The 26,779-nt window shown below is 46.2% G+C and overlaps 1 protein-coding gene across 1 annotated transcript in view; it reads left to right on the top strand.

The window, feature by feature from the left end:
- Positions 1-3,628: 3,628 nt before the first annotated feature.
- EVC2 (Ellis van Creveld syndrome 2) overlaps positions 3,629-26,779 on the top strand; it is a 140,938-nt gene continuing 117,787 nt past the window's right edge. The window contains exons 1-6 of the mRNA XM_006893641.1: positions 3,629-3,958; positions 4,464-4,556; positions 9,355-9,423; positions 10,459-10,645; positions 19,240-19,349; positions 19,694-19,747. Of these exons, the coding sequence (XP_006893703.1) occupies positions 3,629-3,958; positions 4,464-4,556; positions 9,355-9,423; positions 10,459-10,645; positions 19,240-19,349; positions 19,694-19,747 (843 nt within the window). The remainder of the gene's footprint in view (positions 3,959-4,463; positions 4,557-9,354; positions 9,424-10,458; positions 10,646-19,239; positions 19,350-19,693; positions 19,748-26,779) is intronic.

Genomic DNA, 26,779 nt, shown 5'->3' with positions numbered 1-26,779 from the left:
TGAGATACCTCACTCAGCATAATGTCCTCCAGGGTCACCCATTTTGAATAATATTGCATGAGTTCCTTGTTTTTCAATGCAATGCTTGATCTTCTAAATGTGTCCTTTCCCTTCTCTCCATGGACTTCATTTTTCCTACGTTGTCTGATGCCTTTGTGAGCTCTGGTGGCCTTTGTGGTAAGGAGTTGTGCTGACACTGGAATGCACGGGGTTCGAATCTACCAGCTTCTCCTTGGGAGAAGGCTGGGCAATCTCCTTTCGTGTGATTTACTGCCTCTGAAAACCCACTGGAGGGTCAGCTATGAGTTGGTTCCTACTTGATGGCACGCAACAACAGGATCAGAAGAGCCTGCTTTTATATATGAGAGATTTTTTACATGGAGAGATAGGCAGTGGGTTCAAATCACCGACTTCTTGGTTAATGACCAAATGATTTTAGCCACCGCACCACTAGCATTCGTTGGCCTTCCTATATGCGTATAGAATAGTGGCTATGAATAAACTTTATGTTTGAATATTGTTAGATTTTTAACATATTCTAGATACTAATTCATAGTGATATATTGCATTGCTAGCAACCGGCAAATGACTTCTTTAAAGTGCTAAAGAGCACGGGTGTCACAACAAGGACTAAGGTGCACCTGACCTAAGCTGTATTTTCTGTTTGCGGCCTAGTTCGTATGGAGTTGTGCCACTAACCCAAAGGCCATGCCTCTTTGGTTGGTCAAATCTACCACTGGCTCTGGAGGAGAGAGATGGGCCATCTCCTCTCCTGAGAGTTACAGACTTGGAGGCCCCTCAGAGGGCTGGCTGTGAGTCAGTTCTGATTTGACAGCAGTGATTTTGAGCTTTGAGTCACACACGTATGAGAAGTGGACAGTGAGTAAAGAAGCCTGAAGAACTGGCATCTGTGATGTGTTGGTGAGGAAGAGTGGATACACAGGGCATGGCCAGAGGATGGACACTCCTTTCTTGGAAGACGTGTAGCCAGATGCTCATTAGAAGCGAGGTGGTGAGGGTCTGTCTCAAGACTAACTTTGGCCGTGTTGTTACCAAGAGGGGCCCGTGGCTGGAGAAAGACGTCATGGCTGGTGAAGTTGAGGGTCGTCCCAAAAGAGGAAGACCCTCAAAGAAAAGGATTGACACAGTGACTGCCCCAATGGGCTTAGACACAGCAAGGACCGGGGTGGTACCCTGCTCTTTGTAGATGGGGTCCACGTGAATGGGGACCCACTCAATGCCACCTGACAGGAGTCCCTTAGCCAGTGTGACAGGGCATCGTGTGCTGGCTTGGCTCACAGCCCGTGTGTGTGTGTGTGTGTGTGTGCACCTGTTTGTGTATCTGTATATATGCCTCTGTATGTGTGTACATGTGCACCTGTGTGTAGGTGTGTATGTGCACCTGTGTGTGTAATGGGCCACTTCAGGAACAGGGTGGGGAATGATCAGCAGATGCTGCTCTGTGGGAACTGAACCTTGAAGGGGGCTTGTTCATGCCCATCCAAAGACTTCGCCACCAAGGTAAAAAGGGAAGCCACAGACGGGGAAAAATATTTGGTAATGACATGTCAGATAAGGAAATTATATCTAGAATTTATAAAATACTTGAGCACCACAACAATTGAAAAAATGGGCACAGGATATGAACAGACACTTCACCAAAGAAGACATTCAGATGGCCAACAAGCACATGAAGAAATGTTCAAAATCCCTCGCTCTCAGAGATGCAAAACAAAACAACTATGAGATATCATCTCACACCAGTAAGAATAGCAAAATTTAACAGAACAGCAAATAAGAAGTGCTGGCGAGGTTGCAGAGAAACTGGTACCCTTATTCACTGTTGGTGGGAGTATAAAATGGTGCAACCACTGTGAAAGGCAGTATGGTGCTTTCTCAAAAAGTTGCAAATAGAAATACCACTTGACCCAGCAATTCCACTACTGGGAATATACCCCAAAGAGACCATAATTGACACCCAACCAAATATATGGACACCCATGTTTTATCGCGGCTTTGTTCACAATAGCAAGGAGTTGGAAACAACCTAAGTGCCCATCAACAAATGAATGGATAGAGAAGCTGTGGTATATTCACACAATGGAATACTATGCTGCATTAAAAAAACAAGGAACTCATGCAATATTATTCAAAATGGGTGACCCTGGAGGACATTATGCTGAGTGAAGTATCTCAGTCACAAAAGGACAAATACTGCATGGTGCCACTGTTGTAAAACAGGACTGACACCGGGGTTGAGGGGAGACTGAGAAAGAGGGGTTCAATAATGTATACTGTGTTGAAACAGGTGAGGGAGAAAACTGTTTAAGAGGGATATGTGATTAAGTATTGTTGTCATGACAGGAGTCCAGAACGAAGGCTGCATAGTGGAGTGGACCTGGGGGAGGGTTTGTAAAACAATGAAAGAATTTTTCTTTTACTTTTCCAAGAGGGTAGTGTACTAGGGGGGTGGGTTGGAAGGGGAGAAAAGTGCAACAGTGAATGAATGGAAATCCAAGTCTCTGTACATTTTCATTGAAATTAATAATAAATTAAAAAAAATTAGAAAAAGGGGGGGCTTGTTCACGTTCTGCGTCCCCTTGCCAGCAAAGCCAGTCCTGAGCTGCTAGGTGCTCTCAGAATGCCCTCTCTGTCTTGTCCCCAGTGGTTTGTCAGGACATAGACAGGCCCCTGTCTCTCCAAACTCCCTCAGGGCTGATGAGGCAGGAGGTGACTCTGCTGTGACCCAGTTGTGTGTATCCGAGAAGGCTGCCTGGAGGAGGTGAATCTGGGCTGAGACTTCGAGACTTCAAACAGAGTCAGCAGAAGACTTCTTGAATAAGCTGTCCTTGGGTTGTTCCATCAAGGTGGCCCCACTGATGTGTCAGAGCAGAACTTCGCTCCACAGAGTTCTCCGTGGCTGATGCTTTGGAAGAAGCTCGCCAAGGCCTTTCTCTCGAGGTGCCTGTGGATGGACTCCAGTCTCCAGCCCCGCAGTCAGTAGGGACTCCAGAAGGGCGTTTGGAATCCTGGAGGGTTTGGGGCTGACCTGGTCTGACTTGTGACGACTCCAAAATACTGAGGAGTAGTGATGATGTCATTTTGAGGACTAAGGTGCACCTGACTCAGGCCATGGTCTTTTCAATCACTTGCTAAACCTCTGAGAGCTGAACAGTGAATAAGGATGGAAGAATGGATGCCTCCGAGCTGTGGTGTTGGATCAGAGTGCTGACTATCCCACGGACGGCCCAAAGAACAAATAAACATGTCTTGGAGAGGGTGCAGCCAGAGTGCTCTTTGGAGATCAGGATGGAGAAATTAATCTCTCATACTTGGGGCATGTTGCTTGGAGAGGCTATTCCTTGGAAAGGGACATCGTGCTTGGAAAGTTGGAGGGTCAGCGAAAGAGAAGACCCTCGATGAAATGGACTGACACAGTGACTGCAGTTGGCGAGGATGGTACAGTTTAGTTCTGTGGTTATGGGTTATACTAACTTGATGACACTTAACAACAACAATAACAACAGGTCTCGAGTGGGGCTGCCAGGAGGTCTCGCCTCCTCGCTGCCGCTCACCTCCTTTTCTCCCCGCTCCCTCCATCCCTCCCTCCCTCTCTCGGGGAGCGCAGATGCCAAGTCCGCGCGCTGCACACTTTGGGCGGCCGGGCTCACTGAGCATGCTCGGCGGGGCGGGCCCGGGGTCCGGAAGCGTCCTCTACTCCACAGCACTCGCCTCTCGAGAGTCCCACGTTCGGATGGCGATGGGCCTGGCGGGCGCCCGGTGGCTGCTGGCAGGAGGCTTCCTGCTCGCAGCCCTGGCGCTACTTGTGGACGCAGGTCCCCCCTGGAACCCCCCGGATGCGCTGCCAGTCCCGGGGACCTCCACACTTCCCGGAGTCTTGGATGGTCCGGGGGACCCTCTGCCGCCGAAAGGAGCGAGGTCTAGGCGGAGCGCGCAGGTAAGGGCTCCGCGTCGCCCCCGGCCACCCGCGCGCACCCCCATCCCAGACTCGAGCCAGGCGGCCGGGTCGTCTGCACTGCGGGCAGCGGGCGGCAGCTGGGGCTGAGCTGAGACTCTGGCTCTGTCTGCCTGGAAGCCAGTGAGTGGAGTGTCCCTCCGGGGCCACTAAACTTTGAGAAGTGGAGCGCAGCGGGCGCGGTGGCCTCAGCCCTGGACCGCCCAGGTCGTCCTGCCAAGCGCCCGGCTCTGCCTTGTCTCAGCTCTGCCCTGTCCCCCGGCTCTACCCTGTCCCAGCTCTGCCCTGTCCCCTGCTCTGCTCTGTCCCAGCTCTGCCCTGTCCCCTGCTCTGCCCTGTCCCTCGGCTCTGCCCTGTCCCCTGCTCTGTCCCAGCTCTGCCCTGTCCCCCGCCTCTGTCCCTGGCACTATCCACAAGGGAGAGACCCGCCACGCTGCTGTGAGTGGTGCCCCGTGGTCAGGCTCTCGTGGGGCGGATTCCGACTCAGGTGGGCCCGGGGTTGCGGGCAGAGCAAGCGGGCAAGGCCTTCTCGTGGTGCGACCCGCTTTTCTGTGATGGACCATCTCTTACGGTGCAGTGGGTGAGCGAAACTTACCTGGCTAACTTACCTGGCTCCCTCAGTACCTGGTCCCCGAGGAGACCATAGACTTGAAAAAGACAGATTCTGTGGGAAGGAGCGGTGGGCGGGGGCCTGGGAGGTGGCAGACACACCTGAAGCAGCATCCTGAAAGAGATGACCAAATTGTGGACTTGCTCCCTCCACCTTAGGAAGTAAGCAGAGTCAGGCCCCGCTTCCCTGCCTGCTGGGTACCCGGACACCGAGCTGAACCCTAGGGTACCCCCTGGTCCTACGGTATCTCCCTGTTCCTAGGGTACCCCCATCCCTAGGGTATCCTCTTGTCCCTAGGGTACCCGCTGTCCCTAGGGGACCCCTGTCCCTAGGTTACCCCCTGTCTCTAGGGTACACCCCTGTCCCTAGGATTACCCCCTGTCATATCCTGGGTACCCTGTGTCCCTCTGGTATCCCCCTGTCCCTAGGGTATATCCTGTCCCTAGGGTACCCCACTGTCCCTAGGGTATCCCCTGCCCCTAGGGTATCCCACTGTCCTTAGGGTATCCCCCTGTCCCTAGGGTATCCTGCTGTCCCTAGGGTACTCCCTGTCCCTAGGGTACCCCCCTATCTAGGGTAATCCCTGTTCCTAGGGTGTTCCCTGTCCCTAAGGTATCCCCCATCTGTAGGGTACCCGCTGTCCCTAGGGTACCCCCTGTCCCTAGGATACCCCCTGTCCCTAGGGTACCCCCTGTCTGTAGGATAATCCCTGTTCTTAGGGCATCCCTGTGTCCCTAGGGTGCCCCTCATCTCTAAGGAACCTTCCAAGGCTGTGGCTTTCTAGAGTCTAATTGCCTCTGGGTGTTCCTCCCAACACCTCTGGGTGAGTTAGAACTGCCACCCTTTGGGTTGCGTGAGGCTGGTTGAAAGAGCTGAGCCTCTTGTCTGGGTGTTTCAAGTGCTGTACTTCCTCCCTCCGTGTGGACGGATGTCACTGACTCTCACTTCACCCTGACCTCCCTCTGTGTCCCCAGCTTCTCATTGTGAGGTGGTGTTGATTCGACTCCGATTCAGCGCCCCTGTGTACAGTAAATCAAAACGTCACCTGGTCCTGAAACATCTTGTTGTTGTTGGATGCCATCGAGCCAAGTATGACTCATGGTGACCCTGTGAACAAAAGACCTGAACCCTCACCGTCTCTGACACATCAGCCCACTGCTGCAGTCACTGTGTCACTCCGTCTTGTTGATGATCTTCTCTTTCACTGACCCTCCACCTTTCCAACCATGATGTCTCTTTCCAAAGAAGACTCTCCTAACAATGTGCTCAAAGTATCTGAGACGAAACTTCATCATTCTTGTCTCCGAGGAACACTCTGGCTGCCCTTTTCCCAAGACATACCTGTTTGTTCTTTTGGTGGTGCATGGGATATTCAGCATTCTTCTCCAACATCACAGCTCAAAGGCATCTTCTTTTGTCCCCTTGTTCAGCTCTCAGATGCATAGCCTGATACTGAAAAAGACCATAGCTTGAACCAGGAACACCGTAGTCCTCAAAGTGACATCATTGCTCCTAAGTACTTTGGAGAGGTTTCAGACAGCAGCTTTCCCAAGTTCAGTATGCCTCCTGATCTCCTGACTTCTGGCCCCAAGGGGGCTGATAGGGGATCCAAGTAAGAGGAAATGGTTGACAATGTGAATCTTTTCTCCACTTCTCATGATGTTACCCGGTTGTCACTGTAGATGTCCCTTGGCCCTCAGCAGGTCCCACTGACTTTCCTCAGAATGAACTCATGCTAACCCTCCCCTAGTTCATTGCCATCCCAGCCATTGCTTGGCAATTGAGGTGCAGTGGGTTTGAACCACCGGCCTTTTAGTCAATGACCAAATAGCCTTCGCACCATCATCATTCCTGGTTCTGAGGTGAGAAGTCTGGAGTCGGCCCACAGGGCCTGGCTCCTGGTCAGCTTTCTCCCCTCAGCTCCTGGGTGATCCGTGTGTGGCTTCTGTCTTCTCCTGTCTGTGACAAATTGTTCTTTGTCTTTCTCTAAGGTGATTAGCTTAAAACATACCTTATTAAAAAAATAAGAAACACACACCAAAAAAACCCACAATACCTTATACTGGTATGGTCTCATTAGTATAGCAAAGAAGACCTTATTAAATGGAATTCTCTAATTCCAGCTTCCAACTGCAATAGGATTAAGATGCCAACAGAAGGTCCATCTATAACAGGACTGAAGGGCCTGGAAAAGGCCTTGAGTCTGAGCCTGACCCAGCGAGTGGATGGTTCCACCTGGAGATTAGTTCTCCTTTATTTCCATCTTGCAGGTTCTTGGGATTCGGAAGTTGGAGGCTTGCCCAAGCTCACTGCGTTAGCAAGTTGTGGACCAAGGATTTGAACTCAGGCCTTTCTGATTTTCCCAGTTCTTACTGTTATGTGCCGTCGAGTCAACTATGACCCACAGCGACCTATGAACAACTGCTCGCCCTATCCTGAGCCAACCTCCCTGTCTCTGACACGGCTGTACCTACAGTCACTGTGTCAATCCATCTCATCTGGGTCTTCCTCTCCTGTGCAGAACCTCCACCCTTCCAAGCATGATGTCCTTCTCAGGACCTGATCCCTCCTGGCACTATGTCCAGAGTATGAGAGACTTTGCCATAAGTAGGTCTTCTATATGAATCCAGGAGGGAGCTCTGGTGGCTAAGTGGTAAGGTATTGTGCTGCTAATACAAAGGTTTGCAGTTTCAATCTACCAGCTGCTCCGTGGGACAAAGATGGGTCCTTTTTTCCTCTGTAATTTCCTGCCTCTCAAAATCTGCTTCAAGGTCAGGTCTGACGTCAAGATAAGTAGTATTAACAACAATCTTGCTTTTATTATCAAGAAATTATTAATTCGAGCTTTGTCTGTTTTGGGAATTGGCTGAGAATTGTAACTTCAGCCTATTTTGCAGTGCAACATTGTATCTAATATAACTAACTCATTGCCGTGGATGCCTGTGGAGCTGTCAGAAGAAACACCTCTGGGTTAGAAGTGTAACTCCCTATGGGTTGTTACCAGAACTCCCTACAGTGAAATTACTAGATACAAGTACTATAATGTACCATATACATTGTATATAGTGCATTTTAACCAAAATCAAACTGTCACAGCTAATTCCAATTTATGACAACTTCCACTGAGTTGTAAAGGCTGTAAATCTTAGGGAGCTCTGATGGCCTAGTGGCAAGAAGTTGCACTGCAATCCCAGAGGTGTGCGGTTTGAATCCACCAGGTGCTCTGCTGGAGAAGGAGGGGGAATTTCCTCCTGTACCAGTCAGATCCTATTTGATGGTACACACACAGAAGAGAATAATTTTTTTTAAAGGCTGTAAATTTTTATGGGAACAAACTGCCTCATCTTTGTCCCAAAGAGCAGCTAATAGATTTGAACCACTGACATTGTGGTTAGCAGATTGTTTTCTTGGTAGGTCCTGCTAAGTCGGCTGCCCTTATCCTCAGCTGGGCCTGAGCCCATGCTCAGCTCCATCTCAGTGAGGGTCTCCTTTACTGACCCCTTCCTTTTCCGAGCAGGACACCTTTCTCCGGGGACTGGTCCCAGCTGATGATAACCCCAAAGTGTGCAGGTACCCAGAGAAACCCACTGCGGCAAGGTGAGTCACTTCTGGCTCCCAGAGACTGTAAGACAGAGAAGAATTAGAACTGCTTATAAGATTTCTGGGAGCTCTGGTGGCCTAGTAATAAGAAGCCATGTAGCAATCCAAAAGGCATGCACTTCGAATCCAGAAGCTTCTCTGTGGGAGAAAGATGGGCAGTCTCCTCCTGTGCAGTTTACTGCCTCTGAACACCTGCTGGAGGGTCAACTGCGAATTGGTTCCAACTTGATGGCATAACAACAGCAGAGTAGAATTTCCAAGCCTGTCATGGGAGGATACTGCAGAGTAGCTGGTGGATTTGAACTATGTGCTTTTGGGATTGTAGTGCATCTTCTTACCACTCATCCAACAAGAGCTCAGATGTTAAAAACTGATGCGGAAGCTAACACTGGCGAGCGTTGTGTAAATTCTACCTCGAGCCAGGCACCAGGCATGTCACTTCACACATGTGATCCCATCTGAGCCCTGGGACATGCTTTTAAAGTGAACACTTTTTAAAATCCTATAAAAACACTCAAGATTTTTCAAGATTTTTGATAGTGAGGCAGTTTCAAATCAGCACAGGCAAACCTCTGACCCACCCCCTTTAAATACTAGTTTATTTATAAAACTCAAATACATTGTTTTTCACACCAGATCCTTCCCATTTCCCTCTCCCCCTCCATCAAATTGTGTGACCCCATGATTAATCACCCCACACATTCTCACCCCTCTGCTTCTACCCTCCCTCCCCCTTGGATCTTATACTCATTCTACAATAATGGTTTTATACAGTATCTTTTCTTGTGGTACTGAGTTAGTTTACTCAGCATAATGTTCTCCAGTCCCTCCCAAGTTAGGTAATAATTTATGAAATCATAGATCCGGTGTGCAGTGTTGTATTCCATTGTGTGAATGTGTCATAATTTCTCAATCCATTCGTTTGTGGTTGGACATCTGGGCTGTTTCTATGTTCTTGAGATGGCGAATCATGCTACTGTGAACATTGGTGTACAAGTCTCTGTCTGTGCCTCAGTTCTCATTCTCTGACTCCTTTTGAAACACTTGTGTTTTTTTTTTCTATAATTATATTTTATTAATTGAAACACTTGTTATACTGGGCTTTTATTAATTCTATGGGACATGAAGTAATTTTTGTTTTCCAGTAACTCTTGCCTTTTTTTTGTAGCATGACCACATCTCCAGAGCGGTCCATGGTACTCCTGAGGATGGAGTCACTTTTCAGAAGTGTGCCGTGGTGAGTGTCCCCAGGGCCTGCCAACATCTGGTTGGTTGTGCCTCACAGTGGCCCCAGAGGTGGGAGTCCAGCTGCCCCAGAGGAGAGGGTTTCCACGGTGGTAACTGTTCATTTACAACGATTGCTTCTCTGAATTACTGAGGAACAGTGATGTTAGTCTCACTTACTTTGGACATGTTGCTTGGAGAGGTGATTCCTTGTAGAAGGACAGCATGCTTGGAAAGGTGGGGTGACAGTGAAGGAGAAGAAGACCCTCAACCAGGTGGGCTGATGCAGCAATGGGCTCAAGTGTGTCAGGATGGTGAGGATGGCATGGGATAGGACAGGGGGCAGATCTGTTGTTCAGAGGGTCGCTATGAGTTGTATTCGACTCGATGACACACAACAACAACATCAACAACACTACTCATTAATAAAACAGCCTCAGGAGCTCTGGTGACCTAGTGACAAGAAACTGTGCTACAGTCCCAATGGTGCGTGGTTTGAATCCACCAGATGCCCCACTGGAGAGGAAGGAGCAGTCACCTTCTATGTCAGTTGGATCCGATTCGACGGTACACAACAAGAAAAACAACAACAACAACAAAACCAAAAATCAGCCTTGTCAGTCTTGGCTGGTGGATTTGAACCACTGACCTTTTAGTTAGCAGCAGATATCACTGAGTCAGCAGCACAGGCACTCTGTAAAGATTGCCAGAGAGAGCAAACCCACTGCCGTCCAGCCCTCTGTCCTGTAGGACAGAGCACAACTGCCTTGTAGAGTTCCCAAGCTTGGGGTCTTCACAGCAGACATGCTGCCCTTGCTCCTGGGGAGCTGCTGGGGGGTGGGATGTGGCGGCCAGGATCAGAATTCCCCTGGGGCCTGTGGAACACCATGGCTTTCGGGTGGTGGTCAGCAATGGTCAGGGTGGTGGTCAGGGTGAAAAGGCTGCCCATCCTCCCTCCCTGCCTTCCTCCCTGCGAGTATGGGCCCCATGTCCACAGGGGACATCAGGCTGCCGGCAGATCGGGGCTGACCACGCTCCCTTTGTTTAGGTGTCCGGCGAGAGTGACCCCCACACAGCCCAGGTGTGGCTGACAGTGAACACCACCAGGTCGCCCTCGACCACCAACCTGTCTGACCTGGTGGTGCTGGACAACATCACGGGCCTTGTCGTCAGGAACTCCGCTGGAAACAGGACGTTGGAGGGAGTCCAGACCTTCAGGAGGACATTTCTACAAGGTACCCAAACCCACCTTGTTGCCATCACATTGATTCCAGGTCCTGACCTTGGTGATGATGTGACGCTGTCACAATGATACCAGGTGGTGTTGGCCCTTGGTGATGGCATGACACTGTCTTGGGGGTTTCTGGGCTGCGGTCTTTACGGGAGGAGATTTCCAGGCCTTTCTTCGTGGCACTTGTGGGTGTACTTGCACTACCCATCTTTGGCTGGTGGGCGAGTGCCCCTTTGATGTGACAGGCACTTAGGGTGGGGATGGGATGAGAACTTTGTGAGGTCCCGTCCATGGAGGAGACCCTGAGTGTCCTCTCTCCGTATCCAGAACTTGGAAGCAGATGTCACTGCCCCCTCCCCACCCCCAGGTCTCAGCTGAAGTTCCTCTCTTTCCTGAGGGTCCCCAGGACCTGTGAGCATATCTTAGGGTGCTTCTGAGTAAGGCTCCTCACTGTTTTCCGAGCAGGCTTGCTGGGTCACTCCCTTCACTCAGGAAAAGTGCTTGATCCAGAAAACTGTCTCCCAGGCAGCTGCCCTTCCCCAGTGTGTCAGAGATGGCGAGGACATAGAGGACAGGGGGCTGTGGTGGATGGGTCACAGGAACCCATGGCAGCCCTCACCCCCTGCCTTGGCCCCCTCTCACGCTGTTGCCCCACACCAAGGGCCGGGGGACCAAGAGTCAGCCCTCAGTCATAGCAGCCCCGTGTCCAACACAGTGGAACACCGCCTGATCCTTTGGCATCCTCCCCAACTCCGTTTGCCGTGGTCAAGCCCCCTGGCACAGACAGTGTCCATCCATCTCTGTCTTGGGTCTTTGGTCTTCTCTTTCACTGACCTGCTTTAGCAATCATGATACCCTCCATTGACTAGCCTTCTTGATAACATGTTCAGAATCAATGAGTCAAGTTCTCCGCCCTCTCTTCTAAAGAGCACCCTGGACGTACTTCCAAGACGGGTTGGTCTGTTCTTTCAGCAGGCCATCTTACACTCATATTCCTTTCCAATACCACAATTGAAAGGCATCAGTTCTTTGGTTTTCCTCATCATCCAGTTCTCAGGTGAGTACTAGGTGATGGAAAATACCATGCTTGTATTTGGCACATCTGCTGAAAGGACCTCTATTAAGTGCCAAAGAGCAAGGATACCACTTTGAGTACTAAGGTGCATCTGATCCAATGCACAGGGATGTTGGAACAGCCACCAATATTCCACCCTCCTGAGCCCAGCACCCCTTGTTCTTGGTGATCTCCACGTGAAGTCTGTCTCCCCCGCACTCTTCCTTGCTCTCTTGGAGGCATGGTGCTCTGCGTCTTGGGCTCCTAACAGAAAGGCTGGCTGTGTGAGTCCAGCAGGCACTTTCCTGGAGGAAAATGCGTGTTCTCTGGCTGTGGACTCACAGCCTGGGAAACACAGAAGAGGCTTGCTGGGTTGGAATGAACTTAACAGCAGGCAGTGGGATTTGTTCTCTTTGTACCTGACCTGCTTCTATTTTTTTTCAATTGAGATTTTAATAAAAGTTTGTAGAGAACTTGGATTTCCATTCATTTATTGTTGCACATTTTCTTTCCTGCTCCCTCAGTTCGCTCTTCTCTTTGAAAAAAAATTCTTTAATTGTTATGCAATTCTCCACCCCCATCCCAGTCTACTTTACTATGCAGCTCTTATTCTGGACTGTTATCATACATATAATATCTAATCATATATTCCTTTTAAGCAGTTCTTTGCCTCATCTGTTTCCATGCAGTGTTCATTATTTATTCCCTCTTCTCTTAGTTTCCTCCCAACCCCGATGTTAGTCCTGTTTTACAGCAGTATTTGTCCTTTTGGTTTTTTAAAAAATTTATTTTATTAATTTTAATGAACATTTACAGAGATTTTAGATTTCCATTCATTCATTGTTGAATTTTTCTCCCTCCCCCCTCCCCCCAGTTCACTCTTCTCTTTGAAAAGTAAAAGAAAAATTCCTTCATTGGTATACAATCTTGCCCCTCCCCGAGTACACTCCACTATGCAACCTTCATTCTGGATTCTTGTCATAATCATAATACCCAATCATATATCACTTTTAAACTGTTCTCTCCCTCATCTGTTTCAATGCAGTATACATGATTTATCCAATTTTTCTCAGTCTCACCCCGATGCTGATGTCAGTCCCGTTCTACAACAGTGGCGCTCTGCAGTATTTGTCCTTTTGTGACTGAGATATTATATTGAACATAACATCCTCCAGGATCACTCATTTTGTATATTTCATGAGTTCCTTGTTTTTCAGTGCTGTATAGTATTCCACCATGTGAATATATCACAGCTTCTCTATCCATTTGTTTGCTGATGAGCACTTGGGTTGTTTTCATCCCTTTGCTATTGTGAATAACGCAGCAATAAACATGGGGGTGCATATATTTGCTTGGGTGGCAGTTATGGTTTCTTTAGGGTATATTCCCAGTAGTGGAATTGCTGGATCAAAAGGTATTTATTTCTATTTCCAACTATTTGAGAAAGTGCCATACTGCCTTCTATAGTGGTTGCACCAATTTACACTCCCACTCGGTGAATAAGGGTTCCAGTTTCTCCATAACCTCACCAGCATTTGTTTTTTGTTGCTCTGTTAAATTTTGCTATTCTTACTGGGGTGAGATGATATCTCATAGTTGTTTTGATTTGCATCTCCCTTAGAGCTAGGAATTTTGAACATTTCTTCATGTGCTTGTTCGCCATCTGATTTACTTCTTTGGTGAAGTGTCTGTTCATATCCTGTGCCCATTTGAAACTGTGTTGTTTACCTTTATCTTGTTGTGGTGCTTGAGTATTCTATAAATTCTAGATATAAGTCCCTTATCAGACATGTCATTACCAAACATTCTTTCCTAATATGTGGCTTTCCTTTTTACCTTTTCGGAGAAGTTTTTTGATGTGCACCGGGATTTGATTCTTAGAAGGTCCTGTTCATCTATTTTATCCTCTCCTGGTTGTAGGTTTTCCAAGATGCTTGGAAGACACCTCATGTTTGGATTAGGGCTTCTAGAGTTCTTCCAAGCTTTTCTCTGATGAAGTTTATAGTCCTTGGTCTTAGTCCTAGGTCCTTGATCAACTTTGAGTTAGTTTTTGTGTATGGAGTGAGGTGTCAGTCTTGGTTGAGTTTTCTGCAAATAGTTTTCCAATTTTGCCAACACTATTTGTTAAAAAGGCTGTCATTTCCCCACTTAAGTGGTTTCATCTCCTTGTCAAAACTCAGTTGACGATAAGTAGATGGGCTGATTTCTGGGTTCTTAATTTTATTCCATTTATCTACGTGTTTGTCATTGTACCAGTACCAGGCTGTCTTGACTGCCACATAGTGTAGTAGGATTTAAAATCAGGGAGTGAGATGCCTCCTACGTTGTTTCTCTTTTTAAAGAGTGCTTTGCTTATTTGGGGTCTCTTCCCATTCTAAATGAAATTGGAGATTGCCTTTTCCATCTCATTGAAGAATGGAATTGGTATTTGTGTTGGGATTACGCTGAATATGTAAATTTCCTTTGTTAGTATTGTCATTTTCATAATATTGAGTCTTCCTATCCATGAGCAAGGGATAGTCTTCCATTTCTCCAGGTCTCTTTTTGTTTCTTGTAGTAATGTTTCGTAATTTTCTTTGAATCGATTCTTCATGTTTTTAGTTAGATTTACTCCCAAATATTTAATCTTGTGCTTAGCTATTGTGATGGGTATTGTTTTTCTTAGCTCTAGTCCTATATTCTCTGTCACTGTAGAGAAATCCAGTTGATTTTTGTACGTTGCTCTTGTATCCTGCCACTTTACTGAATTGGTCAATTATGTCCAGTAGTTTTTTTGCTGAATCTTTAGGGTTTTCTAAGTATACTATCATATAATCTGCATATGGAGATAATTTTATCTCCTCTTTGCCAATTTGGATACCTCTTATTTCCTTCTCTTGCCTTATTGCTATCACTAAGACTTTCAATACAGTATTGAGCAGGAGAGGTGATAGCAGACATCCTTTCCTAGTTCCTATTCTCAAAGGGATTACGTTCCATCTCTCTCCATCGAGAACAATGTTGGCTCTTGAGTTTGCATATATACTTTTTACTGTGTTGGGGAAATTCCCCACTAATCCTATTTTGTTGAGTGGTTTAATTAGGAAAGGGTGTTGGATTTTGTCAAAGTCGTTTTCTGCATCAGTCGATAAGATCATGTGGTTCTTGTTCTTTGCTTTGTTAATGTGGTGAATTACACTGATTATTTTTCTTATGTTGAACCATCCTTGCATACCTGTTATGAATCTCACTTAGTCATGGTGAATTATATTTTTGATGTATTGTTGGATTCTATTGGCCAGGATTTTATTCAGGGTTTTGAATCTATGTTCATGAGAGATACTGGCCTGTAGTTTTCTATTTTGGTGGTGTCTTTACATGGCTTTGGTATCAAGGATATATATGTTTGCTTCATAGAATGAGTCTGGGAGAATTCCATTTTTTCTGTTTTCTTAAATAGTTTATGTAGAATTGGTGACAGTTCTTCTCTGAATGTTTGATAAAATTCACTTGTAAATCCATCTGGTCCAGGGCTTTTTTTTTGGCTAGAAGTTGTTTTATTACCTTTTTAATTTCTTCTTTTGTAATGAGTCTGTTCAGGTGTTCAATTTCAGTTTGTGTCAGTTTAGGTAGGTTGCATTTTTAAGTATTTTTCCATTACCTCTAGGTTTTTATATTTATTTGAGTATAATTTTTCCATAGTATTTCATGGTTAGCCTTTTTATTTTATTTGGTTCTGTTGTGATGTTGCCTGTTTCATCTCTTATTCAGATTATTTGCATCTTTTCCTTTGTTAGTTTTGCTAGTGGTTTATCAATTTTTTTGACCTTATTGAAGAACCAACTCCTGGTTTTGTTGATGGTTTCAGTTTTTCTGTTTTCTATTTTGTTAATTTCTGCCTTAATTTTTGTAATTTTGGGTTTTTAGAAGATGTTGGGTTTTCTTGCTGTTATTTTTCAATTTGTTGGAGATATTGAGTTAGAGTCAATAGTAATTTTTTTCCTACCTTTTGATGTGTTTGCTTATTGCTATAAATTCACCTCTGATTACTACTTTGGTTGTTTCCCAGAGGTTTTGATAATTTGTGTTTTCACTGTCATTTGTTTCAAGAAACTTATTAATTTAATTTTTTAATTTTTTTTAGTATCCATTCACAATCAAGCAAGGTGTTGTTCAACTTCCAAATGTTTGGGTTTTTTTCTCCTTTATACACTTGTTATTAATTTCTAATTTTGTAGTATTGTGGTCTGAGAAGATGCGTTGTATTATTTCTATGTTTTTTAAAAGTTATTGATACTTGCCTGTGACCTAAAATGTGATCTATTCTCGAGAATGTTCCATGCACATTGGAGAAGAAGGTATACTGTGCTTTTTTTGATTGCATTAGCCTATAAAGATCTATGAGATTGAGTTGTTTTACTGTGTAGTTTATTTCTTTCAGCATCTTTGTTGAGTTTCTTCCTGGTAGTTTCTAACTAGTAGTTCTTTAGAGTGATATATTGAGGTTTCCAACTACTATAGTGATGTTGTCTATTTCCTTTTTCAGTTTTGTTAATGTTTGTTTTATAGATATTGCAGCTGTATCATTTGGTGCGTAGATATTTATTATTGTTATGTCCTCTTGTTCTGTTGACCTTTTGATCATTATTTAGTGACCTTCCTTGTCCTTTGTGATGGTTTTTACATTGAAATCTATTTTATCAGAGATTAATATAGCTATTCCTGCCTTTTTTTTTTGGTTGCCATTTGCTTGTTATATTTTTTTCCTACTCTTATTTTTAGTCTTTCTTTATCTTCACTTTTAACATGTGTCTCTTGTAGAGAGTATATTGGTAGATTTTTAATTTTTTTTTCTCTTTGGTGGTGAATTCAAGCCATTCACACTCAGTGTGATTATTGAGAGGCAAGATTTTATTGCTATCATTTTGTTGAATTGTTTTTGGTGGTGTTGCTTGTTACTTTGGTCCATCTTGCTTTCTGTGGCACCTCTGTGATAAGACCATCTCTCAGTATTTCCTGCAATGCTTTTTTTTTTTACAAATTTCCCTAGGTTCTATTTTGCTGAGAATATTTTGACCTCTTCTTTGTATTTGATGGACAATTTTGCTGGGTGAAATATTCTTGGTTGACCATTGTGTTCTTTGAGTGTTTGATATAGGTCATTCCACTGACTTCTTGCTCCCATGGTTTCTGCTGAGAAATTGGCATTTAATCTTATCTGTCATCCCTTATAGGTTATTCTTTGTTTCTCCCTTACTGCTTTCAGAATTCTCTCCTTATCTTTGGTTCTGGCAAATTTGACTATGATATGCCTTGATGTTTTCTATTGAGGTCTAGTCTATATGGTGTTTGCTCAGCTTCTTAAATATATATATTCTCTCATTCTTCATTATGCCTGGGAATTTTTCTTCTAGTAATTCTTCCACAACTTTTTTACTTCTTCCTTTTCTGGGATTCTCATTATGCACATGTTATTTTTCTTGATGGTGTCCACGTTATTCTTAGGTTTCATCTTTTTACTTCCTTTTTAATTCTGCTTTTTGTTCTAGTAGATCAGTGGTGACAAGTCTATCTTCTGTTTCACTGGTTTTGTGTTCCATCTCTTCAGCACAGTTCATGTATCACTGTATATCATGTTGACAGCATCTCTTAACATGGACTTCATATTTTGGATCATGATTTCTTGTTTTGCCAGAGCTGCTAGTGCCTCATTTGTTTATTTGCATGGTTTTAGATTTTTTTAAGCTCCTCTTGGTTTTTTTTTTCCTTGCAGTGTCCTGTAATTCTTTAAGTTTTTCTTTCACCCATTAAAAATAGTCATTGACCTTCTAAATTCTTTGTGAGAAAGTTCCATCAGACTTTCTTGCTTCAGGAAATCCATTGGTACTGTGTCACTTTTTGGGGTGACATCTTCCTTTTGGCTTGTGTAGGGTGTGAGGCATCCTGCTTCTTATGTAACTTTGCTGTGGTAGAGTTTTTCATGCCTGAGGCAATAGCAGGTTCTAGATCTGATGTCACTGCTCCAGAAGAGGGTGAGACAGCTATCCTGCCTGGGTTTTTATCTGAACATATGACTCAAGGGGAGATTTGCTTCAGTTCAGGAGAGAAAAAGACTATGAATTGGCAGCCTCTTCTATCAGACAGCTGCTGCAGGTAGGCCAGTTCAAGGTGCTCTGGGCTAAAGACACTTAATTGACTGGATCTGAGGGGATATAAGGTGGTGCATGGAGACACATGCAGGACATGCTTGTGCAGAGACCTGAATAGAAAACCAGGAAGCCTTGGTTTTCCCTTTTAGAACTGCGTCTACTGCCTCACTAGAGCTCCAACTGTTTCACTCCGTTCTGCTTGAGTTTAAGGGGTCCCATTTGGTCCAGCCAAACAGCAGTGATTCCAACAAAGTACCTCACTCAAATTCCAGTGGTCCTGCTCACTTCCAGCGCATTGTTTCCAGTGCTGGCATCATCTCCCAGTGTAGGTGTTAGCTCCTGGTGCAAGTGTCACCTCCCCCTGACTTGCTCCTTTTCTGTCTCAGATGTCACTGAGCTGGAGACACACCTAATGTATATGTGGCTTTGTGAACATAAACCCCAAACAGAACCAAACCCTCAGCCATGGATTTCCTCATTTTGGCTCTGACTCATGGGGACACCCCCGTCCCCCATTGAGTTTCCAAGGCTATAAATCTTACTAGAGAAGACTGGTCTTTACCCAGGAATGGTATTGAACTGTAGACTTTCTGGGTAGCAGCCTGATACTTAACGTCTATGCCATTAGGGCTTCTGTATTAATATTGTGTTGTTAAGTGCCATTGAGTTGTAGACAACTCATAGCGACTCTATGAACAAAAGTCCTGAACACCCATAGCTTTCATTGCCTCTCTAAGTTCATAGAATTTCTGGAGACAAGCTATTTTGGAAGTGGATACCACTCCTGGTTCCAAGCTTGTTTTATTTTGAGAGCTCCATCAAACACTGTCCACCATAATAATGGATAACCATTATTGTATTTGACACATCAGTGTCACAGTGTTTACCATCACAGCAACCACAAGTTACCTCTGTACAGCAAATAGACAGACCAGTTCTATACCACTTAGAAGAATGTTTGACTGAAAACAATCAAAACCAGGTCTGAGAGCTGCAGCTAAAACAGAAAACACACCTTTGTAGAGTCCAGCTGTTTCACTCATCTTCCCGAATGAAAATTCAATTCCCAATGGGGTTCCATTAGCAGGTGTTGGAGTTACAATTCCAATATATTTTAAGGGATATAATGCATCACAAACCCCATCCCAGGCAATGTGGAGGTTAGACACAGTGTGGAGGGGTGCTCCTGGGACCTGACACCCCCCTCTTAGGAGAGGGGAGCCCATGAGCTGAGTCCTTTCTGCTTTCCCTGCCCCCCTCTCAGTTTCTCCATGCTGCTGTGAGGGTTGAAAAGCCCCTTTGATGCAAACCTGGGCAGGGGAAGCCGCCCCTTTGAGGCTGGCATGTGGCTGGGTCTCTGCGTGGTGGGTGTCTGGGTTTGGCAGGCCCCCTGACTCATGCGCCCCCTCTTTGCAGCCGGAGACACCTTTGCGGTTAGCTACACAGCCTCGCTGGTGGCCGGAGGAGTCCAGGCCCAGGAGCCCCTGCTGTTGCCAGCCCAGCTCACGTTTCAGAGTTCGCCACAGGTATGTTCCCCTCCCACTGTTGGGCTGTTGCTGCAGCTCACGGTGCTAGTGAGATATTGGCACCAGGTCTGTGTCTGCATCCTTCATGGCCCTGGCCCTATAATCAGGCTTCCAGGGGCTTTTTACGCTGTTGGGAACACTGGTGTGTAACCCCAGAGATGCCTTTAGTAGAGAGGGAGGGTGTGATTCCACAAATCTCTCCCCCTCCAAGGGCTCCGAGATCGCTAGTTCTTGAGGGTCTGCTGCAGCTCCAGGAGGGACAGTTGGAAATGTCACCTGGTAAGAGCTGCTGTCCCCATGACTGTCACCACTGCTGAGTAAGCGTGCCCTTTCCTCGTCTCCAGAACAGGACACGGCTGAGAGCCCTCCTCACCGTCACAGCGGAAGAAGAGGTCACGGTAAGAGCTTGCACCCCCAGCTTTGTGCACATCTGTCTGTTGTGTCCTCGCTGTGGGGGTGTCTTGCCTGTCCTGGCTCCACAGAGAAATGTGACTGGATTTCAGGCTGTGTTTAGTTCCCACACAAGGGCGTGTGGCTACCATCCTCTGTGTAAACCATTAACATGCTTGGCTGTTAACTAAAAAGTCAGAAGTTCAAGTCTGTCTTGAAGCACCTGCCAATCTACTCTGACATTTGTTGGGTTGCCATATATCAGGATGAAACGAGTGACAGCTGTTGGTCGATCATTTGGTAATCCCGATGGTGATGTCTCGTCACTGGGTCAGGTCTGGCCAGGCTCAGGCTCCACCCTCTGTTATGCTTACTGTGGCTGATGTTTAGAAAGTGGATTGCCAGACCTTTCCTCCAGGGTATGATACTTGCAGGGGGCCCTGAATAGCCCATGCACTGCCGAGGGAACAGACAAAGCTGTCTTGACGAGGTCCAGCCAGGGTGCTCTTTAGAGGCAAGGCGGGTGAGATTTCATGGCCCATGCTCTGGGTGTGTTGTCAGGACGGGCCGTCCCTGGGACATCACGCTGGGAATGGGAGGGAGAGGGTCAGTGAAGAGAGGAAGCCCCTCGATGAGGTGAGTTGGCACAGTGCAGTGCAGGAGGCTGGTGCAGGATGGGGCAGGCGCATGCGGTTGTTCACAGGCTCTGGCACCCGGCAGCAATGATTGACAGTAAGGGTGACTGTGTTCCTCCTTGGTGCTGTTGTTATCCACGTTCTCGACCTGACTTTTTTAAAAATTAATTTTAATGAAAGTTTACAGAGACTTTGGATTTCCATTCATTCTTTGTTGCACTTTTCTCCCTGTCCACCCTCTCCCTGCAAGTCACTCTTCTCTTTGAAAAGTAAAAGAAAAATTCTTTCATTGTTATGCAATCCCTCCCCTCAAGTCCACCCCACTGTGCAGCCTTCATTCTGGACTCCTGTCATGACTATAATACCCATTCACATATCCCTTTTAAACAGTTCTCTCCCTCATCTGTTTCAATGCAGTATACATTATTGAACCCATCTTTCTCAGTCTCCCTCCAACCCCGATGTCAGTCCTGTTCTACAACAGTGGCACTATGCAGCATTTCTCCTTTTGTGACTGAGATACTTCACTCAGCATAATGTTCTCCAGGGTTACCTGTTTTGTATGTTTTATGCGTTCCTTGTTTTTCAATGCAGCATAGTATTCCATTGTGTGAATATACCACAGCTTCTCTATCCATTCATTTGTTGATGGGCACTTAGGTTGTTTCCAACTCCTTGCTATTGTGAACAGAGCTGTGATAAACATGGGTGTGCATGTATCTGCTTGGGTGTCAGTTATGGTCTCTTTGGGGTATATTCCCAGTAGTGGAATTGCTGGGTCAAATAGTATTTCTATTTGCAACATTTTGAGAAAGCACCATACCGCCTTCCATATAGACCTGATTCGTGTTAGTTATTGTGTAGCAAACTGCTAAGCCTTCCTCCTGCTGTACTTCTTGGTGTGTTTGAACCACCAACCTTCAGCTTAGCATGCTGAGCACAAACTGTTGCAGTCAGGAACCTGAGGATGGGTGCTTTCCCGAAATCCAAGTTCTAGACGTTGTTCAGGGGGCGCCTTGCCCGGAGACTTCTCACGGGACATGAGGCTCAGACCTGCCATGGTGGGGACTCAGCATAGGCTGGAAGCAGTCAAGCTGGGATTTGAACCCTGGCTGTCTGGACGCTTGGCTCTAAAGCCCTGACTGTGAAGTGGTGGGTCACACTCTCACAGTGAGTCAGGGTCCTGCAGGAGGAGAGAAAGAGAAGGGCTGAGGTGGGCTGTGCGCCAGCTGACTGTGGCGAGTCAGGTTCAGAAGAAGTGACTGACCACTCGGGGCATGGGCTCCAGGCCAGTGTGGTAGCTTATCATCGATTGAATTGTGTCCTTCATAAATATGAATGAACTTGATGCGGCTGTGACTCCTGTTGGTTTGATGGTGACTCTCAGTGAAATGTTTGTGTTTTACTGACTGTGCAAAGGCATTCGATTGTGTGGATCATAATACATTATTGATGACATTGAGAGTATTGGGAACACTCATTGGGACACAATAAGGGAACAAGGCCTGGTTTAAAATCAGGGAAGTCGTGCATCGGGGTTGTATCCCTCACCATACCCATTCAGTGTGTATGCTGAGCGAATCATTGGAGAAACGGGACTTTAGGATGAAGAATGTGGCATCAGGACTGGAGGGAGACTTGTTACTGGAAAACCGCAGTTCTGCCACCTGTTCCCAGAAAAACCAATCCTGGAGATCCAGGTTGGAGTTGAAGAGCTGCAAGTTTTAATATTGCTGTTATTAGGCACCATCAGCTATGACACACAGTCCCCGTGACCAGCAGACCTGATGTGCGCCCTATCCCGCACCGGCCTTGCCATCGCTGATGTGCTGCAGCACTGTGACCTGTCCATCCGTCTTGGGGACGGTCTTCCCTCTTCCCCTGACCCTCCACCTTGCCCAGCACAATGTCTCTCTGTAAGGACTAGTTCCTCCTGAAAATATGCCCGGCGTGAGTGAGGTAAGTTTCACCCTCCTTACCTCTAAGGAGCTCTGGTTACACTTCCTTTAAGAGAGATTTCGTTTTTCTTTGGCAGTCCACGGGATAGTCAGTATTTTTCTCCGGTACCACAAGTCAAAGACATCACTTCTTCTTCTGTCATCTTTATCAGTTGTCCAATTTTCAGATGCATTAGAACCAACTGAAAATAGCAAAGCTTCCATTGTTGTTGTTATGTTCCGTTGAATCACCTGTGACTCAGAGCGACCCTATAAATGATAGCTCTAAACCCTGTCCTAACCTGAGCCAATTTCATTGTCTCTGACAGACCTAATCCCATTTCTCCAGTCACTGAGTCAATCCATCTCATCCTGGGTATTCCTTTCCTGCACTGTCCCTCCACCCTTCAGATCACGTTGTCCTTCTTTAGGGACAAGTCTCTCCTAGGCATGTGCCCAGAGTATGTGAGATAGGCGTACCTTAGTCTTTAAAGTGACATCTTTACTCTTTAGCACTTTGTGTAGCTCCTTGAGAGAAGATCTTCCCAGGGTGACAGACTAGATTTCTCGGCTGCTGCTACCAAGGATGTTGATTATGGATCCAAATAAAATGAAATTGTTGACAGCTTCAAGCTTTTCTCCACATATCATGATGTTGCTTATTTCTCCAGCAGTAAGAATTTTCTGAACAGAAATAGTTTTAATGTATCTCCTCTTGTATGGTTTACTACCTCTGAAAGCTCGCTGGAGGGTCAGCTAGATGTCATTTCCAGCTCAACGATAAAACACAACACCATTATACAGGAGACAAGGAACATAAGCTCCCTCAATATGTCTTGCTGTCTTAGAGGCTCTGGGGTTTGCATAGTGGTGGGAAGGACAGTAGAGTGTGAGAAAAACCTGTAGTATCTTCTGTTCTGAGAAGTTCTCGTCTCTGTCCTTGTCCGGGCCTGGATGTTCTGGTCTTATCAATATGATAACTACAGTTGTGCTGTTCGCAGGGTATGGCCTGAGGAGAGTGACTCCCAGCCATAGATAAGGAATGGCTGGGAAAGGAGATTAAGATTTTAGTTGGTTGAATCTGCTGGACTAAGACAAAGTAACAATGTTACTCTTACACTGGTACAGGGCTGTCTTTGTATCCACTAGTCACAAATGAGACTCCTAGTACCAAAGATATGGAAGATGTTAGTTTTCTGTTACTTTATTATCAATTGCAATCATCCCTTCTTTGATTTGTGGGGTTCTCAATCATGAGAAACAGGGACGTGACTCTCTCTGGCTACTTTCAGATGAATATAGCCAGTGAGAAGTTGGGTTTGAAGTGAGAAAAACCTACTTCTTAAAAATGGGGCTAAGATGCGATGGGGACTTAGAAGCTTCAGTCATTATCTGGGATTGGCTTGGAGGCATTTCTCCCAACTGTAGGAACAGTTCATAGAGTTGCTGTGAATTGCACTTGACTTGACTGCACCCGACAACAACAACAACAACAACATGAGCTACTTCAGTCTGTCTTGCCATATGTTCTTTAGAAACAAGGATGCCAGGGCTTTTTCTCATGTACTTTGAATATGTTATCAGGACGGGCCAACCTCTGGGGCAGGACGTCACACTTGGCAGAGTGGGGCTAGTGGGAAGAGGAAGAAATGCAAGGAGATGACCTCAAACAGTGACCAACAGTGGGCTCAAACAGCAGTGATTGTGGCTGGTTCAGGAGAAGGCTGGGTTTTGTCCTGTTGACAGAGGGTTGCTATGAGTTGGACCTGACTTGATTTCATCTAACAACAACAACAACAGCAGCAGCAGCAGGTAGGGCAGATATCTTGGATTAAGCCTGTGGTCACAAGTTGTGTTTCCTGGAAGTGGATGTTGACATAGTTTGAGATATAAGAGCAACATCTAGAAGGAAATTGAGGTGGAAATAGGATTGGTTAGAAGCAGCTATCAAACTGGGTGGACAGATCCCCCTATGTATCAGGGGAGAACTGTGCCCCACAGGGATCTCAGTGGTTGACTTTGGAAGTAGACCTTGAGGTCTTCTAAAATGCTGCTGGGTGGACTCGACCTCTCTTCTTTGGTTTACAGGCAAACATGTTGTTTTCAGGGATTCTGGAGCAAATTGTTGTTGTTAGGTGCTGTTGAGTCAGGTATACCTCACAGCAATCCTGGGAAGGGCAGATGTGAACACTGTCCAGTCCTGTGCCGTCCACACCATCCTTGACACACTCCAACATGCGCTGCAGTCACTGTGTCAGTCCCTATGGTTGAGGGTCTTCCTGTCTTTCGCTGACCCCTCCACGATTCCCCGCATCATCTCCCTTTCAAAGAAATAGCCCGTCCTATCAATATGCGCAACACATGTGAGAGGAAACATCACCATCCTTGCCTGTAAGGAATATTGAGACTGAACTTTCTAAGACATACCTGTCCATGGCAGTCCATGAACATCAGCGCTCTTCTCCAACATCACAACTCAAAGGCATCAATTCTTCTGTCACCCTTATTCATTCTCCAGCTCTCAGATGCACAGCAGGTGATTGAGAAGACTGTGGCCTGAATCAGGTGCACCTTCATCTTGAAACTGATATCATTGCTCCTCAGAAATTTGGAGACTTTCCCAATGGAATATGTCTTTTGATTTCTTGACTGCTCATACCAAGGGTATTGCTTCTGGATCCAAGTAAGATGAAATCATTGACCGTTTGATGTTTTCCCTCCACCCAATGTGATGTTGCCTATGGGCCCAGTGGTGAGGATTTTTGTCTTCATGATGTTGGGATGTAATCCAGATTGAAGGCTTTATTCTTGGCTCTTCTGCAGCAAATGCCTCAAGTCCTCCGTGCATTCAGTAAGCGGAATTGTGTTGTCTGCATAATACAGGTTGAAGAGTCTTCCTCTGAGGCCGATGCCACATTCTTCTTCATGGAGTGCAGCTCCTCAGATGATTTGCTCAGAGGACAGAATGAATAGACACGGAGAAAGGATGTGATGGTGCACAGCTCTCTAGATTTTAAACCAGGGATGCCCCTGACTCTATTTGGACAACAGCTTCTTGGTCCGGGTATCAAGTTTCGTATGAGCATGATTGGATGTTCTGGGATTCCCATTCTTAATGTTAGCCATAGTTTGTTGTGAACCACACAGTCACATGCCTTTGCACAGTCAATAAAAGACAAATAGATGCTCTTCTGGTGTTCTCTGTTTCCAGCCAGTGTGGCCACCTCTTACATCCTTTGTCCTGCTCTGATACCATATCTAGGCCACCCTGGAAGGTGAAGTGTATCTCTGAGTTGTTGCTGATCCTGAAATGGGAGGCTGGTAATTAACCATGCTAGTTGTTGCCAGAGACCACCAGGTCCTTCCTTGACGGAGAATGTCCGTGTCAATTCTCCTCGCTGATCTTAACAATGTATTTGTTGTAATTACTGTTGGATCTCCAGATCATACCAATACAGCATGCCCATTGCAGAGATCTTAGATAAATAAGCTGTAGGATAAAAAAATTCATCAAATAATCATATTAAAACCAATCCTGGAGTATTATCTTCATGTCTTATTTGTGCATATGTATGCATACATCATTTTAGTTCAGTGATATTTGGATTAGACTGTGTGTAAACAGACAGGCAGTCTATGGAGCGGTGGAGAAGGTTACGCTCCTGACCGCACATAGTGTACGCAGAGCCGTGTAAGCGACAAAATCTGGTTTCTCCATGTCCAGAACGAAGCCGAAGGGCAAAAATCACAGACACACTGGAACGGTCAGTCCGGGGGACTGATGGACCATGAAAACCTCAACTTGCGTGACCCTGAGACCAGAAGAATGGGATGGTGACCGGCTCCCACACTGACCGCTGTGAGAGAGATCACAGCAGAAGGTCCTGGGCGGAGTAGGGGACTGTGTAGAACTAAGCTTGAAAACAGAAGATAAGGTTTGCTCTTCTGATGGCGACCAGTAGGTCTCCCAAGATTGTGAGTCTTAATCATCCTTCAGACCTGGGATAAAACTCAGCTCCTGGTTCAACTTCCAGCCAAACAGGCCTGTAAGATGACCAGTGACACCGGGGAGGTCCTCATAGACAGGCCTGGAAGATGACCAGAGACATCAGGGAGGCCTGGAAGATGACCAGTGAGGTCCTCATAGACAGGCCTGTAAGATGACCAGTGACACCGAGGAGGTCCTCATAGACGGGCCTGTAAGATGACCAGAGACGCCGGGCATGTCTTCATTCCTTGGAACTGTTGTTGAGCACTGTCAAGCCAGAACCGACCCATGACCCTCCCGTGGGTTTTCAGAGGCAGTTTAATCACCCGAGAGGGGACTGCCCTTCCTTCCCCCTCCCCCACAGCAGCTGGAGATTTTGGGGATGGCGGTGATGGTGCAGCTTCTGACCACTAGGCCACTGGTCCTCCCTCGTTTCTTAGACTAGCCAACCATATGAGGTCAAAAAAGTAGCATTTGCCC

Source organism: Elephantulus edwardii, unplaced genomic scaffold, assembly GCF_000299155.1.
Source record: "Elephantulus edwardii isolate Elephantulus edwardi_28Jun2011 unplaced genomic scaffold, EleEdw1.0 scaffold00129, whole genome shotgun sequence".
In the NCBI taxonomy this organism is placed as follows: domain Eukaryota; kingdom Metazoa; phylum Chordata; class Mammalia; order Macroscelidea; family Macroscelididae; genus Elephantulus; species Elephantulus edwardii.
The sequence above is the reverse complement of the archived record's forward strand: the minus strand, read 5'-3'. Positions and strand labels throughout refer to the sequence as shown.